This window comes from Castanea sativa, chromosome 9, assembly GCF_040712315.1.
Source record: "Castanea sativa cultivar Marrone di Chiusa Pesio chromosome 9, ASM4071231v1".
Taxonomy (NCBI): domain Eukaryota; kingdom Viridiplantae; phylum Streptophyta; class Magnoliopsida; order Fagales; family Fagaceae; genus Castanea; species Castanea sativa.
Window position 1 is genome coordinate 22162117 of NC_134021.1, and position 24717 is coordinate 22186833.

A 24717-nucleotide genomic window follows, 5' to 3' on the forward strand; every position below is an offset into this window, starting at 1 on the left:
GCATCTATGTCCATTAACCTTACTGCTCCCCCAGAGTATATCTGCTTGATAAAGTATGAACCTGCCTAATTTTGCTTGAACTTCCCGTTTGTTTCTTGAATTGGGGCTCAAATCTTCAGCACTAAATCTCCCAACTTCAAATCTCTAGTTCTTACTTTATTATTAAAAGTTTTCCTAAGTCTCATTTGATATCCTTAAATGCGATACAAGGCCTTGAGTCTCTTCTCATCTATCATGCATAATTGGTCATATCTACTTTGCAATCAATCTACCTCAGGGATTTCACTCTCCAATATTGTTCTCAATGAATGAACACCCGTTTCAGTGGGAAGGACTGCTTCCATCCCATACACCAATGAATAAGGAGTGACTTCTATGGAAGACTGAATTGATGTCCTATACTCCCAAAGTGCATAGGGTAAATGTAAATGCCAATCCTTGAAGTTTTTCGTGCTCTTCTTCAAAATTCACCCTATATTTTTGTTTGCAGCCTTAACTGCTCCATTAGTCTAAGGACAGTAGGGTGAGGATTTATGGTGCTAAATATTGAACTGTCGAAGTAGGTTCTCTATTTCTTTCTTGAAATGTTGCCCATTGTAAAAAAATTTCATGCAGTACCCCATATCTACAAATGTTATTAGTCTGAATAAACTGAGCAACTTTCTTCGAGTTCAACACCTTGTACGAGGTAGCTTCCACCCATTTAGTGAAGTAAATAATAGCAACCAGTATAAATTCATGGCCATTAGATGTTGTTGAGTGAATCATCCTAATAATATCTATTCCCCATGTAGAGAATGGCCAAGGTGAAGTCATGGTATGTAACGACATAGTGGCATGTGCTTCAGATCTCCATGGACTTAGCATTGATAGCATCTTCGAACATGAGTTGCGCAATCTACTTACATAGTAGTCTAGTAATAACCTTGTTTCATTATCTTCCATGACAGCATGTATGCATTCATATGTGGCCCATAACTTGACTCATGAACCTCTTCAATTACTTGTTGTGCTTCCTTGGTAGATACTCAAAGGAGATGAATTCCGTCATATGATCTTTTGTAAAGCCTCTCATCACAAATAATATAATTAGTGGAAAACCTTCTGATGGTCAATTGGTCATTCTTGTCTACAGTCTTTGGGTATGTCCCATTCTTGAGGTACTGTAGAATGTATGAATATCATTCACCTTCCCCATTCTTTTCCTCATCTTCTTCTATTGATAAGCAATAAGCTAGCTCCTCTTTTTGTTCCACCACTATTGGTCAAAATTCATCTTCCCTAGGTCCATCCATCATAGATGCCATTGTTGCTAAAGCATTTGCAATCTAATTTTGCATTCTTGGCACATACTAGTATTGAATCTTACTGAATTTCAAAATCCACTTTTGAAGACATTCATGATAAGGCGTCTACCTTTCTTCCTTGATCTTCCACCTATTCTGGATTTGAGAAATTATCAAGGCTGAATCACCATATACTTCCAACTCTTTTACTCCAAGACCTAGGGCCGCTTGTAGCCCCATAATGCAACCTTCATATTCAATGGCAGGAAAGTTGAGCCTACTAGAGAATGGGATGTGTGTCCCTTTTGGAGAAATTAAGAGAACTCCAATGCCACTTCCATTTTGATTAGTTGCTCCATCAAAATACATCTTCCATGATTCTAACTTTATCCCCATGATATCCTCATCCGGAAAATCTCCTTGGATTTCTTCAGCCTCTTTAGGTGAATAGTGGGCTAAGTGATCAACAATTGCTCTCCCTTTCACAGACTTCTAAGTCACATTTTCAATATCAAATTCTGATAGAAGCAGAACCCATTTAGTTGTCTTCCCATCTTGCACAGGTTTCTCCATTAGATATTTTAAAGGGTCCATTCTTGCAATCAACAAGACCTTGAAAGCAAGCATGTAATGTTTGAGTTTTTGGGTTGTCCATACAAGTGCTACACATGTTTTCTCAAGTGGTGAATACTTTTCTTCATAAGCTAACATCTTCTTGCTAATGTAGTAAATCGCATTCTCCTTTCTAGACTCCTCTAGGTACTGAGCAAGCAAAGCCCCTATTGCTATATCCATAGTTGTAAGATACAACAATATTGGCTTTTCAAGTACCAGTGGAACCAGTATTGGTGGCTTCATCAGATAATTCTTAATCTTCTCAAAAGCTTCTTGGCATTGTTCATTCCATACTGTGGTAACTTCTTTCTTGAGTAGTCGAAAAAGCGGCTCACATGTTATGGTGAGCTAGGCTATGAATCTGCTAATGTATTGTATACTCCCTAAAAATCCTCGAATCTCATTTTCAGTCCTTGGAGGCTTCATCTCCATAATTGCCTTGATCTTGTCAGGATTTACTTCAATTCCCCTTGACTTACCAGAAACCCCAATAGTTTTTTGAATGTTACACCAAAGTGCACTTCTTAAGATTCAACCGCAACTTATAGAATTGGATTCTTTCAAAGAACTTCCGTAAAGCTAGTATGTGTCCTTCACGGTTTTTGGACTTCAATATCATGCCATCAACATAAACTTCTACTTCTTTGTGGATTAAATCATGCAACAGAGTAGTGGCTGCACATTGGTAAGTAGCACCAGCATTGTTAAGGCTAAATGGCATGACCTTGTAGCAATATGTACCACATGGAGTAATGAAGGAAGTCTTCTCCATATCTTCTAGAGCCATCTTTATCTGATTGTATCCCGAAAAACCATCTATAAATGACAACAAGGCGTGTCCTGTTATGTTATTGACCAAGATATCAATGTGAGGCAAGGGAAAATCATCTTTTGGGCTAGCCTTATTAAGATCTCAGAAGTCTACACACATTCTCACTTTCCCATCCTTCTTTGGCACCAAAACCACATTAGCTAACCATTCTGGGTAGTTGACCACCCTCAAAAATCCTGCATTATACTATTTTTCAACTTCTTCTTTAATCCTCAAAGTCCATTTTAGCTTCATTCTTCTCAACTTTTGCTTGACCAAAATCATGGTTGGATCTGTTGGAATGCAGTGTTGTACTATGTCTCTATTAATCCTAGAAATGTCTTTGTATGACCACGCAAATACCTCTTTGAATTCTATCAACAGTGCAACTAATGCATCTTTCTTAGAGGAAGTTTGGGTGTTGCCCACTTGTGTCATTTTAGGTTCATCACCAGTTCCCAGGTTAAAAGGTTGGGTTTCTTCTTTTATGGGTTCTACATTAAAATTTTATTTTCCAATTTTTGAAATAAAAACATTCAAAGCCAATAAATAAGTAGAATCAGAAATCATATTATAAGGAATAGAATTCTTAACAAACTCAGCAGAAACAGACTCTAGAGAAATATGATTGCAAACAGACTCAACAAGAACAATAATACTAGCAAAATCAAACTCAATAGGGATAGAGACAATGTTTTTGGCAGGAGTGATTGGCTCAGCTGTCTTGATCTTCTCTAGAGAGTCTTCCATGGGTTGGGCGGCTCCCTCACATGCCCAATTCTTCAACTCAGTTGTGGCTTCAACAATGGCGGGTGGTTCCTAGTGAGTTCCTTCTTCTCTCAGCATCGGTACCATGGGATTTTCATCCATATAATCTGTGCCTTCATCATCAATCTCCATATATGTGGGCTTGTCAGACGTATAAGCATCCGGATGCTCTATGCTGTCCATCCACTCACCAAACAGATCTTTCTTTCCTTTGATGCTTGGGTGGATGTATTGGGGGAGGTATTCTAACTCATTCCCTTACATTCTCTCGTCTTCACCTTCAAAACTCTCCATTGTTAAGTTTCTAAAATTGTGGATCATCAACTTTCTATCTAATGTGGCCAATCTAGCATCTATGTCATCTTCACCTTGAACTAACATAAGGAATGCAGCTCCGATTCGAGGGCCGCCCATTAGGGTAATCATCATATCTATATCTTCAACTTCTACAGCCTCCACTTCTTCATATTCAACTTCTACATCCTCTCCTACATCTTTTCCCTCAGCTTCTAGCTCATTTTCTTCATCTTCGAATTCTGTACCATCTTTTATATCTATATCCTTGGCTTCAACATCATCCTCTATATCTCCATCACAGCAATCCATTTCATCATCAAAGTGGTCTTCATAGAAAGGTCCTACGTCTTCATCCTCTCTATCACTAAGGGGTTCTCCTCTGTCATTGCCATTGTATTGGCTATCATAATCTGCACTATTGTTGCTATCACTATTACTATCACAATCACTATTGTTGTTGTCTGCACTATCTCCACTGTCACTACTGCTGCTATCATCACTTCTATCACTCTTGTTGTCACTACCTTCATCATCATCACTAGGGGCTTCTCCCCCTTTCTCATCTTCATCATTTTTTCTTGCTTCATATGGGCTTTTCAATGCATGTTGGCTAACTTCCCAGTACTCTTCATCTTCTGCTATATTGCGGCATCTCCCAAAAGCTTAGTCATTGTTTCAGGGTCCATGTAATCAGCCCAATCAATTGGGACCCACTTTGTGTCTTCCCCTTTTATTTTAGAAGCTTGTTGTTACAATCAAAGAATAGCTCAAACCTAGGCACCATTGTTTTCTATTCAGGATCATACCTCGGTTCAGGGAATCCCTAATAGCGTTGGCCATCTCCAGCTTTGACAAATTTCCTGTTCAATGTGGGAGTGTAAGGTTTTAGGGGTTCCAGGGGACAAGGAAGTCCCTTTGCTTTGGCCTTTGCAAGGGCCATTCTTCTCACCTCCATTTCTAGCAAGCGATCGTTAGTAGGCTTATAACCTAGCCCAAAAGGTGGTGTGGTAGTAGGGACTATTGGAACTTGAGCAGTTGCCTTCTTCACAATTTTTCCTAAGTTCATTCCTAGAAGATAATTCATGTTCCTCATCATTGCAACCACATTATTATTGCTGTAGGGAGCAAAGTCTGGGGGATCTTTTCTGCCTCTTCTCCTCTTCTTCCAAAACTAGGGTTCTTAATTTCAAAGCCATCTAAGGTTAATGACTCCTTCTCAAAATCAATACCAAAAATGGGCTTTGGTATGGTCAAAGTATCTCCATATATGATAACTATGGCTCCTTCATACAGAAACTGAACTTTTTGGTATAGGGAGGAGGGTACGACCTTTGTATCATGGATCCATGGTCACCCACGGAGCATATTAAAGCACGAATCTATATTCGACATTTTGAATTCTACTTTCTTGATCATTGGCCCTATAGTGAGCTCCAGCATCACAATTCCCAAGACCTCTCTTCTACTATTGTCATATGCTCTAACATGATGATCAGTTGGCACAAAATCCTTAATGCTTAGACCCATGAAACTTGTGGTCTTTAAAGGACACACATTTAATACAATTCTGTCATCAATTAGGACCGTTGGGATCCTTTTGCCTTTGGCATCTACAGTATTTTGCAATGGGTCATTGTGGTGCTTCCCTTTCTACGTCAAATCTTTGTTAAAGTAGGAAATAATGAGTTCCCTACTTATAGACCCAATCATAGCATTCAGATCTTGAGAAGTAGTGGTTGTAGGGACTTGGATTTGATTGAGAAGGTCTACTAGATTCTAGCGATGCTTGTATGAGGCCATGAGTAAACCCCATAAAGATATATTGGCTTAAGTCTTCTACAATTGCTTGAGGACCTCATCCTATTCAACGGGTATTTGTTGGGTAGATTTGTTCAAGGCCTCTATCAGGTTATTAGTCTCCAAATGTGGGGGGGTTTGAAGTGCCTTCCCCCCATGTGATGTGGGCAAGGTTATTTAATTCATTATCTTGGGGTTTGAAGTGTCTCCCCCCATGTGATGTGGGCAAGGTTATTTAATTCATTATCTTGGGGTTTGAAGTGTCTCCCCCCATGTATGGGTGTTGGGTCGTTTGTTTAGGGTTCGAATTGTATATCCCCATATGTGGATATTGGATAATTTGATTGGGATTTGAAGTGTCTCCCCCCATATGTGGATATTGGGTAATTTGATTGGGGTTTAAAATGTCTCCATCCATTTATGGCTGTTGGGTAGTTAGATTGGGGTTTGAAGTGTCTCCCCCCATTTGTGGATATTGGGAAATTTGGGGTTTCTGTAGCATCTTCACTCCATATATCATACCCTGCAATGGATGTCATACCCACCAACTCTTCCCATGTCATCATAAATCAACTTAGACGGGTCCTCTTCACCTTCCTCTTTAGTCATCAAGCAATTAATCCCCGATCCTCTCCTAAAATTGTGGTTGGGCAAGGGATTGTTAGTGATACTAGGCCTTGTAGGCGGTACAATCACCTTAGTGTCTATTAAATCTTGAATTGCATGACGAAGGCTAACACACTTGTCAGTGTCGTGGCCTGGACCTTGACGGTAGGCACATCTTTTACTCACATCAAATCTTACAGGTAATGGGTTTAGGATTGGTTTTGGATCTAAGGGTTTTAGCAACCCCTTTGCTTTTAGCTTTTCAAACACTTGACTTACGGGCATATACAACTCATGACATTCCCTCCATGGCCTTGGAGGCGGCCCTTGTGATATTTGCACAAGGGCAATAGGGGAAATAAGTTGGTAAGGATCATTTTTGCATATATTAGAGACTTCTGTAGTTTTAGAACTAGATCTAAAATTCTTTTTAAACTTAAGTGCATCCTCATTTTTTATAGTGCCATTATTTATTGCATCCTCAATTTGGATACCAGCAACAATTAAAGCCTCAAAATTTGGAAAGTACTAAGCAAACAAATATTTATGGTATATAGGTAATAAGTTTTTAACAACCATACTTAATTGCTCTTCTTCATTTGGCCTATTCATCATCTGTGCAACTTTGGACCTCCATTTGGTAATGAAGGCAGAGAAGGACTCTTACGACTCTTGTTTAGTGGTCTCCAAATCTCTCCTCCTCATGTCCACTTCTATGTGGTACTTGTACTGATTTTGAAACTCGTGGCAGATGTCTTCCTAACTCCTTGCTCTGGCATCAACTAGGTTGAGGAACTATCTAAGAGCGGCTCTAGTCAAGGTATTTTGAAACATTTGAGCAAGTGGTTCTTCTCTAGGGGCTGCATAGCCCTCATGTACATCTCCAAATGAGACTTTGGGTAGCCAGTGCCATCGAACTTTACCACAGTTGGCATCTTGAACTTGGGAGGCAACCTCACATCTAGGAAAAGTGAGAGTGACTGGTAATCCATGAGGTCCTTCATCTTACGAGCCCCTTTTAATCATCTCTTCCACCTTGTTTATCCTCTCGTTGATCTTCTTCTCACCCTCAATGGTAGGGGGATAATGATTGGTCTTGTTCTCCTCTTGTCCACCCTTCAGGTTCTAAAACTGTTGTACAATAAGGTTTATGTCTTCCCTCAACTGAATTTGACTAGCTACCATGGTGTTTAGTAGCTATTGAGTGTTCATCAGTTCTTCAGTGTTTGGATGCTCTTCCCCTTCTGCTATGGTAATGGAGTCTTTAGACTTCTTATGGCTTGGGCTGTCTTGCAGGTCGAACACAGGATTGTGATGTTGTGACAGTAGAGTGCCTTCTATGCTCACGTGCTTCAATACCATGATAGGCTTGGAACTGGAACTACTAGCTTGAATGTTGGTAAAGGCTTGATTGGGTCAAACAAAGCTAGGACCCCATCTACTATCAACCAAACATACACATGCAAAATGCAATGCAATTTTAACATGGACCGGCCTAAAGGTAGGTTCTAAGTTATTACATTGTAGGGTGGGTTGGTTGTTTTATTGTTTCCCATAGCTAGGACGTTACACCTCCCAACTTGTAATGTAATGAACATTACGTTGGTCTGAACGGCATGGTATATCCTTTATAGTCAACAAGAAATGATCCAGCGACTTTACGCTATGAGTTGGTGAGTTCAACACTGGGTACTCGAATCTAATGAAGACCGGTGATCCATGGTTACTAAGACCATATGTTGAGAGGGATACATACATATTTGTTATTTTGATGACACACTATGACAGTTAGGGAAAGCTAACACAAAAAAAAATATATATATATATATATATATATATATCATATAAACATCTCAAGACATAGACAACCAAACAAACTTCAACATCAGACAAAAAAAAAAAACAAGGGTATATAGTTGTTCACTCAAAGTCTAACATGAAGTTTAGCCCTCGACATTCACAATGGAGTCGCCACTATGAGAGACCGCACTGTTTAAGGGGTGCTCTCAAAGAAGAGATTTGGGTGCTTAGGGCACCTCTCTTTTGGGGTAATTATGTGGAGTCACCACTTATTTTTTATACAAAAAAATAAGAAAAAAATAAAATACAATTACATGTCCAAAAATTCCTCGAATGTTATTAATCGATTATACAAATACAACTTGGTAGAATAACTTTACAAGACCTTGGTCCTAGATACAATCTATGTAAAAATTACAAAGCTTTGATCCCAATCTACCAAAACAAAAGATAAAACACTAGTCTATTATCCAAAAACCTAAGTTCGGGGGCTAGGTTATGGAATGGAAAGGTGTTAGACACCCATTCTGCCCAGACAAAGTCTGGTCTTCTAGACTCTACATGACCATTATATACCCATATTCAAAGTATGAAGTATTATGCAATAGATGCTATGTCAACCTTAGATCTGCCATTTTATTTTGTGTGAAAAAATTTAATGAGAATAGTTAGTGAAAAATTTAATCTTGAGTTTCCATGAAAGAAAAGAATGGATTTAAATAAAAATTCAGATCAGATTGGGATTTTTTAATGTGGAAAAAAATAGATTTTTATTTTGAAAACAAAATTTTTTTATTGAAAGATGGAGATCTGATTTTGATTAAAAAAAACAGTCAGATTTTTAATTTGAATAAAATGCAGATCAGATTTTTGATTTAAAACAGACTAGATATCTGATTTTTTTTATAAAAAAAAAATAAACAAAGAAGATTTTTATTTGGAAAAAATGCAGATCAGATTTTTTATTAAAAAAATAGCAAATTTTTATTTGAAAAAATGCAGATCAGATTTTATACTAAAAACAGGGCAGATTTTTATTTGGAAAAAATGCAGATCAGATTTTATATTAAACACAGGGAAAATTTTTATTTGAAAAAATGCACATCAGATTTTATATTAAAAACAGGGCAGATTTTTGTTTGCAAAAAATGCAGATCAGATTTTATATTAAAAACAGTGCAGACTTTTATTTGAAAAAATGCAGATCTGGTTTTACTTTGAAAAAGAAACAAAGAAAAAAAAAAAATACAGATCTGACTCTTAATAATTATAAAAAATTAATAAAATTTGCAAATTTGATTTTAGTTTTTAGTTTTTAGTTTTTTTTTTTAAAAAAAACATAGAAAATTGCATATCTAAAATTCTAGGGCAAGATTCAACCCTAGATCTAGACATGTTCATCAATTAATCATGTGAAAACTTTTGAAAGCAGAAGAGAACATGTGATAACATATGAGAAACATGATTATTTAAACAAAAAAGAAAATATCATGTCCATGGAAACTAAAACATATATGAAAGCATGTTATGGAAACAAAGTTAGAGTTATACCTGCATGAACCTAATCCTCAAGGAAAGAGTTCCACAAAGAGATTTTTTTTTTTTTAAGGATTTAAGTGAAGCCTCTTAACAAAAAAGAAGTTCCTAAAGCAGGGCTTCCAGAACTTCTTTAACGTAAGGGTAAAGAGAAGTCAAAAAAAGAAGGGTCAGAAAGAGGGTCCAAAAAAGGGGTGCTGAATGTTGGGAGGCCTCCCATATTTATAGAGGTGTTAGTTGTTTACAAAATAAGCTAAGTTTGCTTAATTGAATTTTAATGCGTGAATTTGTCTTTTGTAGGATAATAATATTAAATAAGTGGATTTGTGGAAAGAAGAAATCTAAGGGACTTTAATTTTACAAGGGCCATGATAAAGTCAAAGAAGGCCAACCCAATTAAATTCAAGTCCAATTGGAGCAAAGAATCAAAGAAAATTTGCACCAAATCCAAGTCCAATTCGGATTAGGATTCCAGCTTGCGCATCGGTTAGTATTTGGAGCATAACTTTCGACTTAGATGTCCAATTGAGATGATTCAAAATAGACTGGAAAGCTAACTTAACGGGCTACAACGTTTTGGTTTACCGAAATTCCGAATTCTGAAGTTAAATGGGAAGAAAATATAGGTTAAGTGAAGCCTAAAAACCTAAGATTTTCTCAAAATGGAAATTCAACTTGTAATAGGATTGCTTGACCTATTTAAAGGCTCTTTAGGGAAAAATTCAGGAGGGAGCTGCCATAGATCGTAATTTAGGTTTTCTTAAAGTTTCTTTATAGTTTTTAGAGTTTTATTTGTGTTATGGCTTGCTAGAAGCCTTGCTAACAATTATTTATTGGTTTTAATGCTTATGTTTTTATGGTTTCAATGGTTTTACTCATCTAGAAAAGTGTTTAGTTCTGTATAATTCTTTGATTTATCATAGACTCCGGGCACGTTAAATGCTTAGTATTCCCTGCAAACTAATTCACTAGTTTTGTTTTGCTTAAAACAATCAATTTCATGAAACTACCTTAGACAATTAATTCTTGAGTTTTTATTGTTAAATCATCCGACTAAGATCATCATTCGTATGAATTTTAGTTGACTTATAAATAAATATTGTTAAGACTACCAATAGATGTATTGTGTGTGGATCCTTAAACCTTAGCACCTTAATATATTGTTATTTTCTCTCAATTTAAATTAACTTTACTAAACTATCAAAAATCTCTTCAATTAAACTTTATTATTTTAGTTTTATTCTCTTGTGGTTTGCTAATCAATCCCCTTTTCCTATGGATTTAACCTCAGACTTACCGAATTATTACTTCATGACAATCTTGCACTTGGGAGCATGATTTGAGTCGCAGTAAGTTTTGGAGCAGTTGCTGGAGAATTAGGCAATTAGAGAAGTGTTCCACTTCGTTTGGAGAGGTTTTCAGTATTAAATTTCTTCACATATTTGGTAATATCTCTCCAACTCTTTTCTTTTTAAGTATTTTAGTTTTCCTTTAGAGTTTTTCTTCTTCTTTTTTACTTCATTTTATTGTTAAAGGTATTTGTTTTCTTTTCTTTTAATTTTATTTTTCTTTCTTACTTTACTATTGCATGCCTGTTTGGTGTCGTGATAGTGATAATCGCTTGGTTAGAAATGAGTCTAATAATTTGTTTGGCAATTTATCTGATTCTTTCACACATTCTCACACACTTGATATCATGGCAAACTTAGAGAGTAATTATAGTGATGAGAATAATTTAAATAATGAAAACTTCCATGCTCACCAACCCGTTAGAACTCTCAAGGGTTATTTGCAACCTACTAGGATTAGTGCACCATCATGCATCATTTTTCCAACTAATGCAATAATTTTAATTTTAAGCCTGGTATGATTTCATTACTTCCTAAATTTCATGGCTTAGATTCTAAAAATCCTTACCTACAGTTTAAGGAATTTGAGGAGGTATGATCTACCTTCCATGACCAACCCTGTAATAAAGAGACCATTAGGTTGAAGTTGTTCCATTTTTCTCTTAAAGACAATGCAAAAACTTGGCTTAATTCTTTGAGACCTAGGTCAATTGGTACTTGGCAAGAGTTACAAACTAAGTTTTTAAAGAAATTTTTTCCAATTCATAGGACTAATGCACTTAAAAGACAAATAATGAATTTTTCACAAAAAGATAATGAGACATTTTATCAATGTTGGGAAAGATTTAAAGATTTGGTTAATGCTTGTCCACATCATAGCTATGAAACTTGGTGTATAATTAGTTTTTTCTATGAAAGTTTAACTCCAAAGATGCGCCAATTTGTATAGATGATGTGCAATGGAGAGTTTTTGAATAAAGATCCTGATGAGGCTTTTGATTATTTTGATCTCTTAGATGAGAATGCCCAATCTTGGGATACCACTGATACCTCAGATAGGTTTAGAGCATCCACCAACCCCTTTGGGGGTGGTAAGTACCAACTTAGGGAAGATGATGACCATAGTGCTAGGGTGGCTAGTCTAACTAGGTAGCTTGAAGCCATGGAATTAAGAAAGGTCAATGGAATCAATATTGTGCCTAAAATTGATGATGTTTGTAGAATTTGTGAGACCATGGAACACCCTACCAATGAATGCCCTACAATTCCAGAATTTAAAGAGGTGTTGCATGATCAAAAAAATGCTATGAACATGGTGAAAAATCATACCCTTCCCTCTATTCAGAGACATACAATTTAGGGTGGAGGAATCACCCAAATTTTAGTTGGAGGAATGATAATGTGGTTGCACCTCCTACACATGGTTCTTCAAATTTTGTTCCCTATAATCCCCCTCCAAAGAAGAGTCTTGAGAATACTTTGCAACAATTCATGCAAACTCAATCCACCATTAATAATCAAAACTCACAAGCCATAAATGACATTAGGAGCACTCTCACCAAATTGACCACATCCATGAGCACAATAGAAAAGGGTAAGTTTCCATCTCAACCACAACCAAACCCCCAAGGTCAATTTTGTGTTGATGATTGTTGTTCCTCTGAAAATAAAGTGAGTCAAGTTAAATCTGTAATTACTCTACGTAGTGGAAAAATCATTGAAAAAGATATTCTTAAAAACAATACACATGATGAATCTTCCAAAATAAAGAGTAGTGATGAAGTCCTTGAGCCTAAATCTAATGAAATTGAAAGGTGTCCTATCCCTGCTCCCTTTCCCCAAATGTTGATTCCACCTCAAAAAGTGAATCAAAATTTTGATATCCTTGAAGTGCTTAAGCAAGTTAAAGTGATCATTCCTCTTTTAGATGCCATAAAGCAAATTCTATCATAGGCTAAATTTTTGAAAGATTTTTGTACTATTAAGTGTAAGCTTAATGTACATAAATAGGAATTTTTGACTGAACAAGTTAGTGCAATCATTCAAAACAACAGACCTCCTAAGTTTAAAAATCCAGGTTGTCCCACTATTTTATGTGTGATTGGTAATTCAAAAATAGAGAAAGCTTTGCTTGATCTTGGGGCAAGGGTGAATCCTTTTCCGTATTCAGTGTATGAGCAATTAGGTCTAGGTGAGTTAAAACCCACTTCCATAATTTTACAACTTGTCGATCAATCTGTGATTGTTCCAAAGGGTGCTGTTAAGGATGTTTTCGTTCAAGTGGACATTTTATTTTCCTGTTGACTTTATTATTTTGGAGATGCATCCTGTTTTTAATGCTAATTCTCAAATATCTATGATTTTAGGACGCCCATTTCTTACAACTTCTAATGCATTGATAAATTGTAGAAGCGGGGTCTTAAAATTATCTTTTGGCAATATGACCCTTGAGCTTAATATTTTTAATACTTGTAAGCAAACTAGGGATAAAGAGGATGTGCATGAAGTTAACATGATTGAAACAATTGTTCAAGACCAAACATTAGAAACTTGTTTAGTCAATTCATGTGATTTTAACTTTGATGAGAATTCTGAAATTGCATACATTCATTGTCTTTTGGAATCTGCACAGGAATTGGAAGCAAGCATTTGGAAATTGAAATACAAGGAGTTGCCACCTTGTGAGATAAAGTTGTTGCCATCTAGTGAGCAAGTACCTAATTGCGAGTTGAAGCCCTGGCCAAATGATCTCAAGTATGCTTTTCTAAGAACCAATGAGACTTTTCCTATGGTAATGTCTTTTGAACTTAACTCCTTGCAAGAATGTAAGTTACTAAATGTTTTGAGTAATCATAAGGGTGTCATAGGAAGGAACATGGCTAACATAAAAGGACTTAGTCCATTGGTTTGTAATCTAAGGATTTATTTAAAGGACAATGACAAACCATCTAGGGAGGCTAAACAAATTTTGGAAAAGACAATTAAGCCCAATCGTAAAGATTGGTCTTTGAGGTTGAATGATACACTTTGGACGTACCGTACCACCTATAAAAATATTCTTAGTATGTCTCCCTATAAACTTGTATATGGTAAAGCTTGTCACTTACTTGTGGCATTGGAACATCAATCATATTGGGCAATAAAGATGTTTAACTTTAACTTAGACAAGGCTAGTTCATTGAGAAAATTGCAATTGAATGAGTTGGAAGAAATTCGGTGTGATGCATATGAGAATTCTAGGATTTCTAAAGAAAGAATGAAGGTTTTTCATGACAAAGAAATTTTAAGGAAATATTTTGAACCATCTCAAAAAGTTCTTTTGTATAATTCTAGGTTACATTTGTTCCCCAAAAAATTGAGATCTAGATTGACTAGACCTTTTATTGTTAAAACTGTTTTCCCCCATGGTGCCATATAAATTGAAAATCCTAAGAATGGTAACATATTTAAGGTGAATGAACAACGTCTTAAGCCATTTCTTGAGAATTTTTAACAAGAGGAGGAATCCATTAATTTGGAGGATCCCATTTATCAAGACTTACCAAGCAATTAGCATTAGTGTTTGTGTCGTAGTTCAGATTGTGTTTTTTTTTTTTCCAACCCCTTTTATAGGTGTTAAAGTTTTTTTTTGTTCATTTATGTTCATCTCTTCAAGGTACTCTCCATAATCTCTACTCTTTATTGTTTTTCCGTGTTATCATTGAGGACAATATAAGTTTTAGGATGGGGGGAGGAATTTGAAATGATTTGCATTTGGTTTTATTTTATGTTAAAATTTTTTTTTTAGTGATTTTTGTTTTTGTGTTTAGTCCAATTTTCAACCAAAAAAAAAAGTGTTGTTTTAGCAAGAGTTTTAAGTCGAAGTTGTTTATGCTACTTCTATCTAAAGAATTTCACTGTTTTTCATGCTCAACTATTATGCACATGTACTTTAGCCACATGAACATGTTTCTTGGTTGAGAGATAGAGATGACTTTGAAAATCTTGAAAATAAAATGTAGAGACTATAACCCAAGTGAGTTCTTGAGCCATTCAATTTTTTAGAGGGTTATTTTCTTTTGATCTCATTTATCATTTGGAAGCACACAACTTTGTTGTTGCTTAGTCTCATTATTCTTTGATTTGGTTGAATGCTAAGAATTCATCAATTTTATGCCACACTTGAATATGTTAAAGTCATGGATTTTGAAGAATTATCCCAATCCTAAAGAAATGATTTTAGGCCATCTTTGTTAATTTTGAGCCTTTATTATTTTCTTTCTTGATACATTACCATTCTTTCTCAAACCCTTTCCTAAAGTGTTCCAAGAATGAATGCAATCAAATTGTCTTATTGCGATAAATTTGGGGTGAAATAGTTGGAAGAAAAGGAGGACTCACTCAAACAAAAAAAAGAGTTATAAACAGAAAATGAAAAATGTTGAAAAAAAAGGAATGTGAAAGAGGAAGAAATAGAGAATGAATTTGTTGATGAAATTTTGAAGAAAAAAGAAAGAAAGTCAAAAGAAGTTGTCTCCCTGATTATTCTTGGGAACACCTCTATTTTTACCCATACTCTTTGTTCTTAATTCCTCCTCTTTACCCTACATTACATCCCAATAAAAGTGTTGGTGCAAACACAATAATAATGGAAATAAGACAACGAGAAACTGAATAATACATTTGAATATTATTTATTTAAAGAGAAAAATTACACAGCACTATTTGGACTGAGGCTCAACACTCGCTCTCTATAAGGAGATTCAAGCCCTTGGTTAGCTAAACTTTGTAACTAGTGTAGACCTTCTCTGACTTGTCTCCCCAAGGATACAACAGCCCAACAAGTGTCGTATGGCTAAAACAAAGTGTTCAAACTCAAAACTCCACCAGAAAGAACACCCTTTCTTGCCAAGAACCTTTCTATTTTTTTTTTTTTAGTGTATATTGCAGTTATTTGGATTGGGTCTGAAAGAGTCTATTTATAGGCTCAATGGGCCTCACGAAATTACTACCTAAATTATTCTAATTAATTAAGTCTATTATTCTGATGTAGTGGGTGTTACAAGATTAATTGCTAAATATTAATCTAATAGGCTGGAGTTACACAATTAATGGTGAGATAAGGAGCTTTTGAAGAATGAAAAAGGTTCAAACGGAGAGTCCATTTGATGGGTTAATGGCTCTTCATTTTCCATAATAAAAATGGAGTATTAATTTGGGTCATTTACTCACCAACGTATATAGTAATTATTCTGAATAGGCTGTCAAGTAGGAGGTTCCAAGAGGCTGATTCATTTCCATTTTTGACACCTCCACCCTTCACCTCCCCCTTGCGCATGTATCTAGCTTTATATCTGAGTCAATTCATATTAGCCCATTAATCACCACAATTAAAAAGAATAAAATAGTCTCTCTCCTTTTCAATGTGGGATTAAACATTTTCACTAACTCCTCATCTTTCATATTCACTCCCACATCTTTACATTTATGTTGTAATATTTATTCATTTTAATTAATTAATATTAAAATGCTCCAACAATCCCCCACTCATTTTAATATTAAATTTTTTAGTTAAAGAGAGATTACTAGGCAAAGACGGTTCACTATGCATTGTCGACGGCCGGCCTCTATTGGCAGTGGAAAAACCGCCGCCACCGTGCCTTCGTCCGACCACCCGCCGAGGCGACGCTGCCGCTCGCGGGGCCTCGTTGGAGGGCCTCTCTCATGGTGGTTGCGTGTATTCACGCAGAGTTTCAGGTTTTCTCTCTCTCGGTAGAGGTAGGTAGGTCTACCTTTGGCGTTATGGTAGGAATCTGGGCCAAATTTTAAGGGATTACCAAAGGTGAGTGAAGTCACCACCAATCATTAGGTTTTTCTAAGGTGTGATTGGTCACCTATTTCTAGTTGATTTTCTTACCAATCCTAGGCTAAGAAAAATGTCATTTTTCCTAATCTAATGTGAATGGCAAAAAATCTTGATTCTTAGGTCCGAAAGTTTGGTTACATGTGAGGAAGGTGTTAGGCATCCCACAACACCTGTCCAAGGACAATACCTTGTTTTGATAAAACCTTAATTTTTGGAGATTGGTAGTAAAAACATGATCTTGGCATTAGCTTTCGAGCATTTGCATGCATGGGGGCTTTGAGGTTTGGCTTTTGAATGGGTGTGGTTCCAATCTATGCTTTTCTAAGGCATTTAGGCAAAATTCGGTGACACGTCACCTTGATTTCACTGTGAAAATTAGGCATCGCTTGCCTTAGGTGACATAGACTGTGACAATCACACAGGAAGGGGCGAGCAGGTATGTATATACATATATCATGCACAATGCAAGCACACAGAGTAGGAAAGTAAATGCCTACATCCCTAGAGCATGGCCCAAAATATAAGTGCAGGAAAGTAAACAGGGGTCGCCATACTCTAGAGATGAGGACAAATGGTACATGGCATGATAGACCTAATACAAACCATCTAAGAGAGAAAAGAAGGAGGAAGGAGAGGGGGTTTAAAAGAGTACATAACCAAAGGGATAAACTAGAATCCTAAACCTATTGAACATAGTTGTTTGGGTCAAACCTACATGCTCGCATCCTTACCCTTTTTTGCTTGCGACTGGGAGACTGTGCCCTAGCTCCATGCGTCATCACTCCATGTGTGTACATGCAAAGGCAAAAACAACAAACCAACAAACAAGAGATGGAAGGAAAAGGTGCATAAAGCATATGAAAGAAGCATAGAGAAAATAAGCATGATAGACATGGTAAGCATAGCATCTGGCAGGAGAGATGACAAGAAACAAGATAAACAGACAACAAGAAAGCCGACAAGGCAAGAAAGCAAGCAAGCAGACAAACAAAAGGTGGTGTCCACGGGGGACAAATATAGGTTTGGATCGAAGGTCCATAACTTCATTGTGTTGAAGCAAGGACGACACACTAGCAAGAAAAACTCATGCATGGACATGTAAGCAAGCGTGTAAAGATGCAAAGAAATCCAACGGGTGGCACAAACAAGCATAGCAAGCATATCATCGCACGGAGCAGAAGAGGGTAAGGTACGCATGGAGCGACTGGCATTCGGAGACGCATCCCAAGTGGTTACATCTAAACAACACCTCATGGGCGTCGGACGTAACCAAACAAGATCAAACCCACGAAGGGCATCAAACATGGCAAAGCCTAAAACTAGAGAGGCTAACACAAGCATGAAGTATAGAAGTAAGCAAGCATAGACATGCAAAAGGGAATAATCCAAACCCTTTGATATGGACCAAGGTGTACAGACGATGACAAAGAAAATAGGGTCTAGATTGGGTCCAAACCAAGAGGCCAAAACACAAGAATGAAAGGCAAAGCGACAAAAAGGCTACAATAGCACATGGCATGACGAACATAGCCTAGGTCTAGGCACACAAAAATGGCATGGAGCGCACAAGTACATGGAAGATGGAATAAAGCATGTAAAGAGCATCGATCCAAACACACAAGCATGTGAAACCATAGATCTAGACATATAAGCATAGAGACATGCATGTAAACATGTAGATCCTAGCACATAAATGTGGAAGAGCGCGAATCCAAGCATAGAAGTATGTGAAGACATGGATCTAAACATATAGCACGGCAAGATAGGCATAAATGCATATAGCTCCAAGCAAGGCATAGCCAAAACATCATACAAGCATGTAAGCATGAAACCCTAACATCAACATGGAGCAAAAAGATGAACAAAGCATGGGAAAACATGGCACAAAGCATAAAGCACATAGATCGGGATAAATAACATGTGAGCAAGCGTAAAAGAACATGGATCTAAGTTAGAAACATGCTAGAAACAAGATAAAGCAAGAAACATGTCAAAGAAAACAATAAATCATGTTATTCAAGCAAAAATAGCAAGAATATGCTAGGAAAAAGATTTAGAAGGTTAGGGGTGTGGATGATAGCTAAAAAAGCTACATCCACACCCCTAAACCCCTAATCCAAGATGTAGAACCAAAAAGAAGAAGATTGAGCACAAGAACACTACCTTGTATTGTTGGTGAAGATGCAAGAATCACGAAGCTTTGACCTGTTCTTTTATGTGTGTTTTTCGTGTGTTTGGAAGAGAGAAAACGCACAATCAGAAGGCAAAAATCAGAAAAATGTGGTCTCCTCTAGTCTAGAGAGTGCCTGGGGCTATTTATAGCCCCAGCACGTGTTTCGAGGCAGCAGTCCTTGAAGGACCGCCGGCCTAAAACCTCCTCCGATAGGGTTGATCTTGACACCCTTGGATAGATCTTCATTTTTAGTTTCTAAAAAGGTGTGCAACTCAAAAATCCAACGGTCGGATCAAAAGTTATGGCTCTCGGAAGTTTGTGGTGCATTAATTAGTGCGTCATCCCGGTTTTCGTGATATCTCGGCCGTTCTAACTCTAACTTCAACCCATGAATAGTCGTTGGAACGAGAATTTTATAATCTTCGCAATGGCATTAGTTTCAATCCATTCTGACAGCGAGATCAAAATTAGGGTTTCTGGTCCCACTCGAGATCGATTTTGTGTCAAACTTGGTTAAAATTATCAAACTTCTGCGAGAAGCTCGAGTTTGATGTAAGATCATGAAAAGCATTTTTTTGTGAGGATTTTGACCTTGTTTAACCTTCGGTTAAACCCCGTGTTGACCAGGGGCATTTTGCTTTTTTTGGCTGAAAGGGCACATTAAGTGCTCCGATGCCCGAACCGGCTGCGCCGCATCGTTCTAGATGTTCTCGCTGCCCTACAGAGAGAAAATGATATTTTTGGACTTTTCGGGGGCCGGTACGCAAATCGGTGGTGGACAAAATACAGTATCAACAGCTGCCCCTTCTTTATTTGATATCTCGAGTGTAATGAGAGGTGTCGGATAAAGAACATGATTCTGAATTTTGTTGCCCCCCGGTTTTGCATGCAGAGACCATTCATGGATCGAAACCAGACTTTACCTACTTGGCCTGATTTGTTGCAGCTACTATTGAAACATTTTTCGATCATGCCCCTGCACTCTATGGAAGGGGAAATGGGAGGATTTTTTTTGGGTTTAACCGGGTCAGTGTTGACCAGATCAACGTTGACCTGTTCAACCTTGCCTAATGGCCATTATAGGACCGCTGGGCCTACCCGGCAGCCCTAGAAGGTGTACCAAGCATCCCAAGGCCTATAAAAGGCCTTTTTTGCTCCTTTCATCCTCATTTCTCACTTTCTCTCCACTCCTTACTTCTTACGAAAATCTCTAGAGTGGTCTTGGGCTCAGTGGGCCCGTGCTTTTAGCTTTTGTTCGTCATTTCAATCTGCTGCTTTAGTCTTCTCTGCACTTGAGGTCAATATCTATTTTTTCTTCTTCTCTTATTTTTTCTACAAAATGTTAGAGGCAGTACTACTACAAATGCATGCTAGTGCTTATTTTATTTTTTGGAATTTTCAAAATCATATATTTTTCCATGATTTATGCGATGCTATCTTAGGAAAATATGCGTATATTTTGTTTTTGATATATGGGTGCATGAATATGTGGGAATTTAAATTTTGAAAATAAAATGCAGGATATGGGTAAGGGGACTTACCTGGTAGTCGGGAATAGTGGAAGTGTGAGCCTAGGCAATGGTCACTAGTTTACTCACTGAAAATCGGAAACCTTGAAAATTCTCGAATGATTGCGAGTCGAGAGACGCTTGTCACTAGTGCCCCTACTGTAGAATGCGAGTTTAGAGACGCTTGTCACAGATGCCCCCGCTAGAGAATGGAGAATGGGAGTTCAGTGGCACTTGCTACTGATGCCCCCTCTAGAGTATGCAGAACTCGAAACTTCTTTAGGAATTTGATGACTGTGATGGCGCGAGGCGTACGACATGGTTGCTATTACCTCAAGATGGGATGCGAGCATACGGCACTGCCGCTATCACCCACTGTAAACTGGGAATTCGAAACTTCTTCAAGAACTTGATGATTGTGATGGCGCAAGGCGTACGACACAGTCGCTATTACCTCAAGATGGGATGCGAGCATACGGCACGGCCGCTATCACCCATTGCAAACTAGGAACTCGAAACTTCTTCAGGAACTTGATAACTATGATGGCGCAAGGCGTACAACACAGTCGCTATTACCTCAAGATGGGATGCAAGCATACAGCACGGCCACTGTCACCTACTGTAAACCAAGAACTCGGAACTTCTTCAAGAACTTGATAACTGTGATGGCGCGAGGCGTACGACACGGTCACTATTACCTCAAAATGGGATGTGAGCATACATCATGGCCACTATCACCCACTGTAAACTGGGAACTCAGAACTTCTTTAGGAACTTGATAACTATAATGGCGCGAGGCATATGACATGGTCGCTATTACCTTAAGATTGGACGCGAGCATACAGCATGGCCACTATCACCCACTATAAATCGGGAATTCGAAACTTCTTTAGGAACTTGATAACTGTGATGGCACGATGCGTACAACACGTTCGCTATTACGTCAAGATGGGATGTGAGCATACGGCACGACCGCTATCACCCACTATAAACCGGGAACTTGAAACTTCTTCAAGAACTTGATAACTGTGAAGGCGCAAGGCGTATGACATGATTGCTATTACCTCAAGATGGGATTCGAACATACGACACGACCGCTATCACCCACTATAAATTGGGAACTCAAAACTTCTTCAAGAACTTGATAACTGTGATGGCGCAAGGCGTACGACACAGTCGCTATTACCTCAAGATGGGATGAGAGCATACGTCATGACTGCTATCACCCATTGTAAACCGGGAACTCAAAACTTCTTTAGGAACTTGATAACTATGATGGCGCGAGGCGTACGACACGATCAATTTTACCTTAAGATAGGATGCGAGCATACAGCACAACCGATATCACCCACTATAAACCAAGAACTCAAAACTTCTTCAAGAACTTGATAATTGTGAAGGCACGAGGCGTACAACATGATCGCTATTACCTTAACATGGGATGTGAGCATACGGCACGACCACTATCACCTACTGTAAATCAGGAACTCAAAACTTCTTCAGGAGCTTGATAACTGTGACGGCGCGAGGCGTACGACACGTGTTAGGATGTGTGCCCTTAAATCCTATTGTATGATGCTATGTATGACATTTTGTATGACATTGTGTTGTGATTAATAAAGTTTTTTTATTATTATCTAAAAATAATGGTAACATGAATATTTGGACATTATCATATAGTCGATGAGATGCATAATATGCAATTTATGTGATTTTGTCATAGAAGATATAAATCACAAGTTCTTTGTAAACTCAGAATTTTAGTTCGTAGTCGGTGATGAAATTGGACATTTCATCTGCGAAGACTATAACATATCAACTAAGATGATTTGTCTTGATCATGGAAATGGAGATTTCTAGTTGGTATGTTGATGTGTTTTAAGAGTTAAAACATATTGAACTGGACCACTGTGAGATTTATTATTCTCCTAACTACTGTTAAATGAATAATAAAATGGACTTGATCATGAAATGTAGGTTGCTTTGATATATCAGGAGTGAGATCTAAAGTCACGATCAAAACCTCAGTATGTTAGGCAGCCAGGGGGCAATTAGTAACTTTAGATTGAAATTTTGACCAAAAGGATGCAGTGGTCTTGATTTTTGCTTAAATATATAAAGGTTCCCTCAAGCCGATCCTTAATCAACATTCTAATGTAAAAAAATATCTCACAATCAAAGCAATAAGCCAATACCCATTGGTGAATTTCATTTGAAAAGGTGTCAAATTCAAAAGTTCACCTATTTTCTTGGCAGCACATGGCCCTGTTTCATCTCTAGTGACCACATAGAACTACTACAGATGCAAAATGGATGCAATAGATCCCTTTTTTATTCCTTCCCTCTCTAAAAGTGCCATGATAGCAGCCTAAAGCAAAATCAGGCTTAACAAATCTAATTATCCTCCACAAATCTAAACTATTAAAGCTATAAACTAATTATCCTCCACAAATCTCTTATTCTTTGTTTTCCTTTTAATTTATTTTTTACTCTTTGGGTAATTTTCGCAAGCACTTGGCACACATGCAATTCAATTCTTGTGGCTTGCAGCACTAGATACAACTCATACAAGTAACATCTGCACCACGAGATACAACTCATACAGGTAAATTTTTTTTTTTTTTTTTTGATAATTAACTCATACAAGAATTTTTTTTTTCTAATAAGTATTTCACTAGAAAAAGAATAACATCTTTAGTCCTTAACCAAAACAAAACCAAAAAATTGGAAATTAGCAACCATCTATATCACAATGTGCATACTAAAATTTACAATTAAGCACATCTAATCAATTACAACTACACATAATCACATAATTTTCAGAAACCCTCCTGGTAGAACAGCCAACAAATGTAAACAATAGCAATGAAATTTATCAAGAACCTGCAACTCACTCACTTACTCACCAACTGACGTTCTTGCTTTCAATCCAACAGATAGTGAAATCTAAACTCTCCTTGACCATTCATTGTGCTGAAATACCAATGCAAATGCACATGCAATCACATTGAAAGCACGCAATACACAAAACCACAAATTCAATTGTGACATAGCATTTCAAATTCAATAACAAAGACCACAAAAGTTCAAAATACTCAAAGCGAATAACAGAGTATGAACAAAATTCGAGTCCAAGCAACACAAACTGATCAGAAATAAGTTTTTAAAACTACAAAATTGAGGGAAATAGAAAAAATACCTAATCGAAGGGTTTGGATAGGGAAAAGTGTGAATATCTGAATGTAATAGTACCAGATTGGTGAAATCAATTTGATGGCGATGATCTAGATGAGGAAATCAAAATGAAAATCGTAAAAAACAGAAGAAAAAAAATACCTAGTCAAGAACTCTGTTTGGTTGCCTAGAAAATAATAGAAAATAGAAAGGTTTTGAAATTGATTAATAGCCATGATCGCAAAGAGCTATGAGAGGGAGCGATAGAGAGTGAGAGAGAGAGAGAGAGAAAGAGAGAGAGAGAGAGAGAGAGCGAGAAGGATAAAAAAATTTAATCGTAAAAAACACTGGAAAATCTATATATAAGTTCCATGTTTTTATTTTCAACATTTTATAACTGTTGATAAAATATTTAATTTATTTTTTTCCACATTTATCCGACTGTTGATATAACTTTTCCCAATTTTTTTTTTTTTAACACCTATTTCAACAGTTATGCCAACTGTGGATTTTTTTTTTTAACACATGTTTCAACAGTTGTACCAACTGTAGAAATAAATATATGAATGTCTTTACTTTACTCAACAGTTGTGTATAATTGTAGAAGTTTAAGGTTTTTATTAACACTTTTTAGTGACCGTATATAAAAATATGTTAAAAAAACTCAAGTTTGTTGTAGTGCACCGATTTTGTTAGTTTGTACTTAAATTTATTTTGTTATATTTGATAGGCCAAGAATGTATTGACCCCTTGTGATGAATTAATTGATCAATTAGCAAAGTTTAATTAATTAATCAAATTAACATACAAAATACGTGGCAGCACAAACAAATCACTAAATAACTAAAGATGCAGCGGAAATTAAATGACATAGTGATTTGTTTACAAATGGGGAAAACCTCACCGTGTGATTTTAAGGTCACCACTCCCGAGAATCCACTATTATCAAAACAAGCGGTTACAAGTAAAGGAATCTCAATACCTTATACCAGCCTACAATTGAACCATTATCCCAATACCCAATTGGACTTGTTCAGTAGTGACAATCTCTCCTTGTATAGCACGGCTCCCAATACATGACTAACCAAAAGATGCACGGATCCCAATACGCAACTTGATCACCAACTTGAGAAGAATGTTGGCTGTAAAGTT

The 24717-nt window shown here is 37.0% G+C and overlaps 1 protein-coding gene, 1 non-coding gene and 1 pseudogene across 2 annotated transcripts; 1 reads left to right on the top strand and 2 right to left on the bottom strand.

Moving 5' to 3' along the window:
• Positions 1 to 263: 263 nt before the first annotated feature.
• On the bottom strand, positions 264 to 2081 carry LOC142608913 (uncharacterized). The gene is made up of 3 exons (XM_075780568.1): positions 1821 to 2081; positions 1417 to 1778; positions 264 to 396 (listed from the first exon to the last, which is right to left on the bottom strand). Exons 1-3 carry the CDS (start codon positions 2079 to 2081, stop codon positions 264 to 266), a joined length of 756 nt encoding a protein of 251 aa, XP_075636683.1.
• A 9559-nt stretch (positions 2082 to 11640) lies between these two features.
• On the bottom strand, positions 11641 to 11747 carry LOC142611460 (small nucleolar RNA R71). Its single transcript, XR_012840044.1, has one exon. It is a non-coding gene; the product is annotated as a small nucleolar RNA R71 (small nucleolar RNA).
• Positions 11748 to 11814: 67 nt separating this feature from the next.
• LOC142608914 (uncharacterized) lies at positions 11815 to 14358 on the top strand (annotated as a pseudogene).
• The last annotated feature ends 10359 nt before the right edge of the window (positions 14359 to 24717 follow it).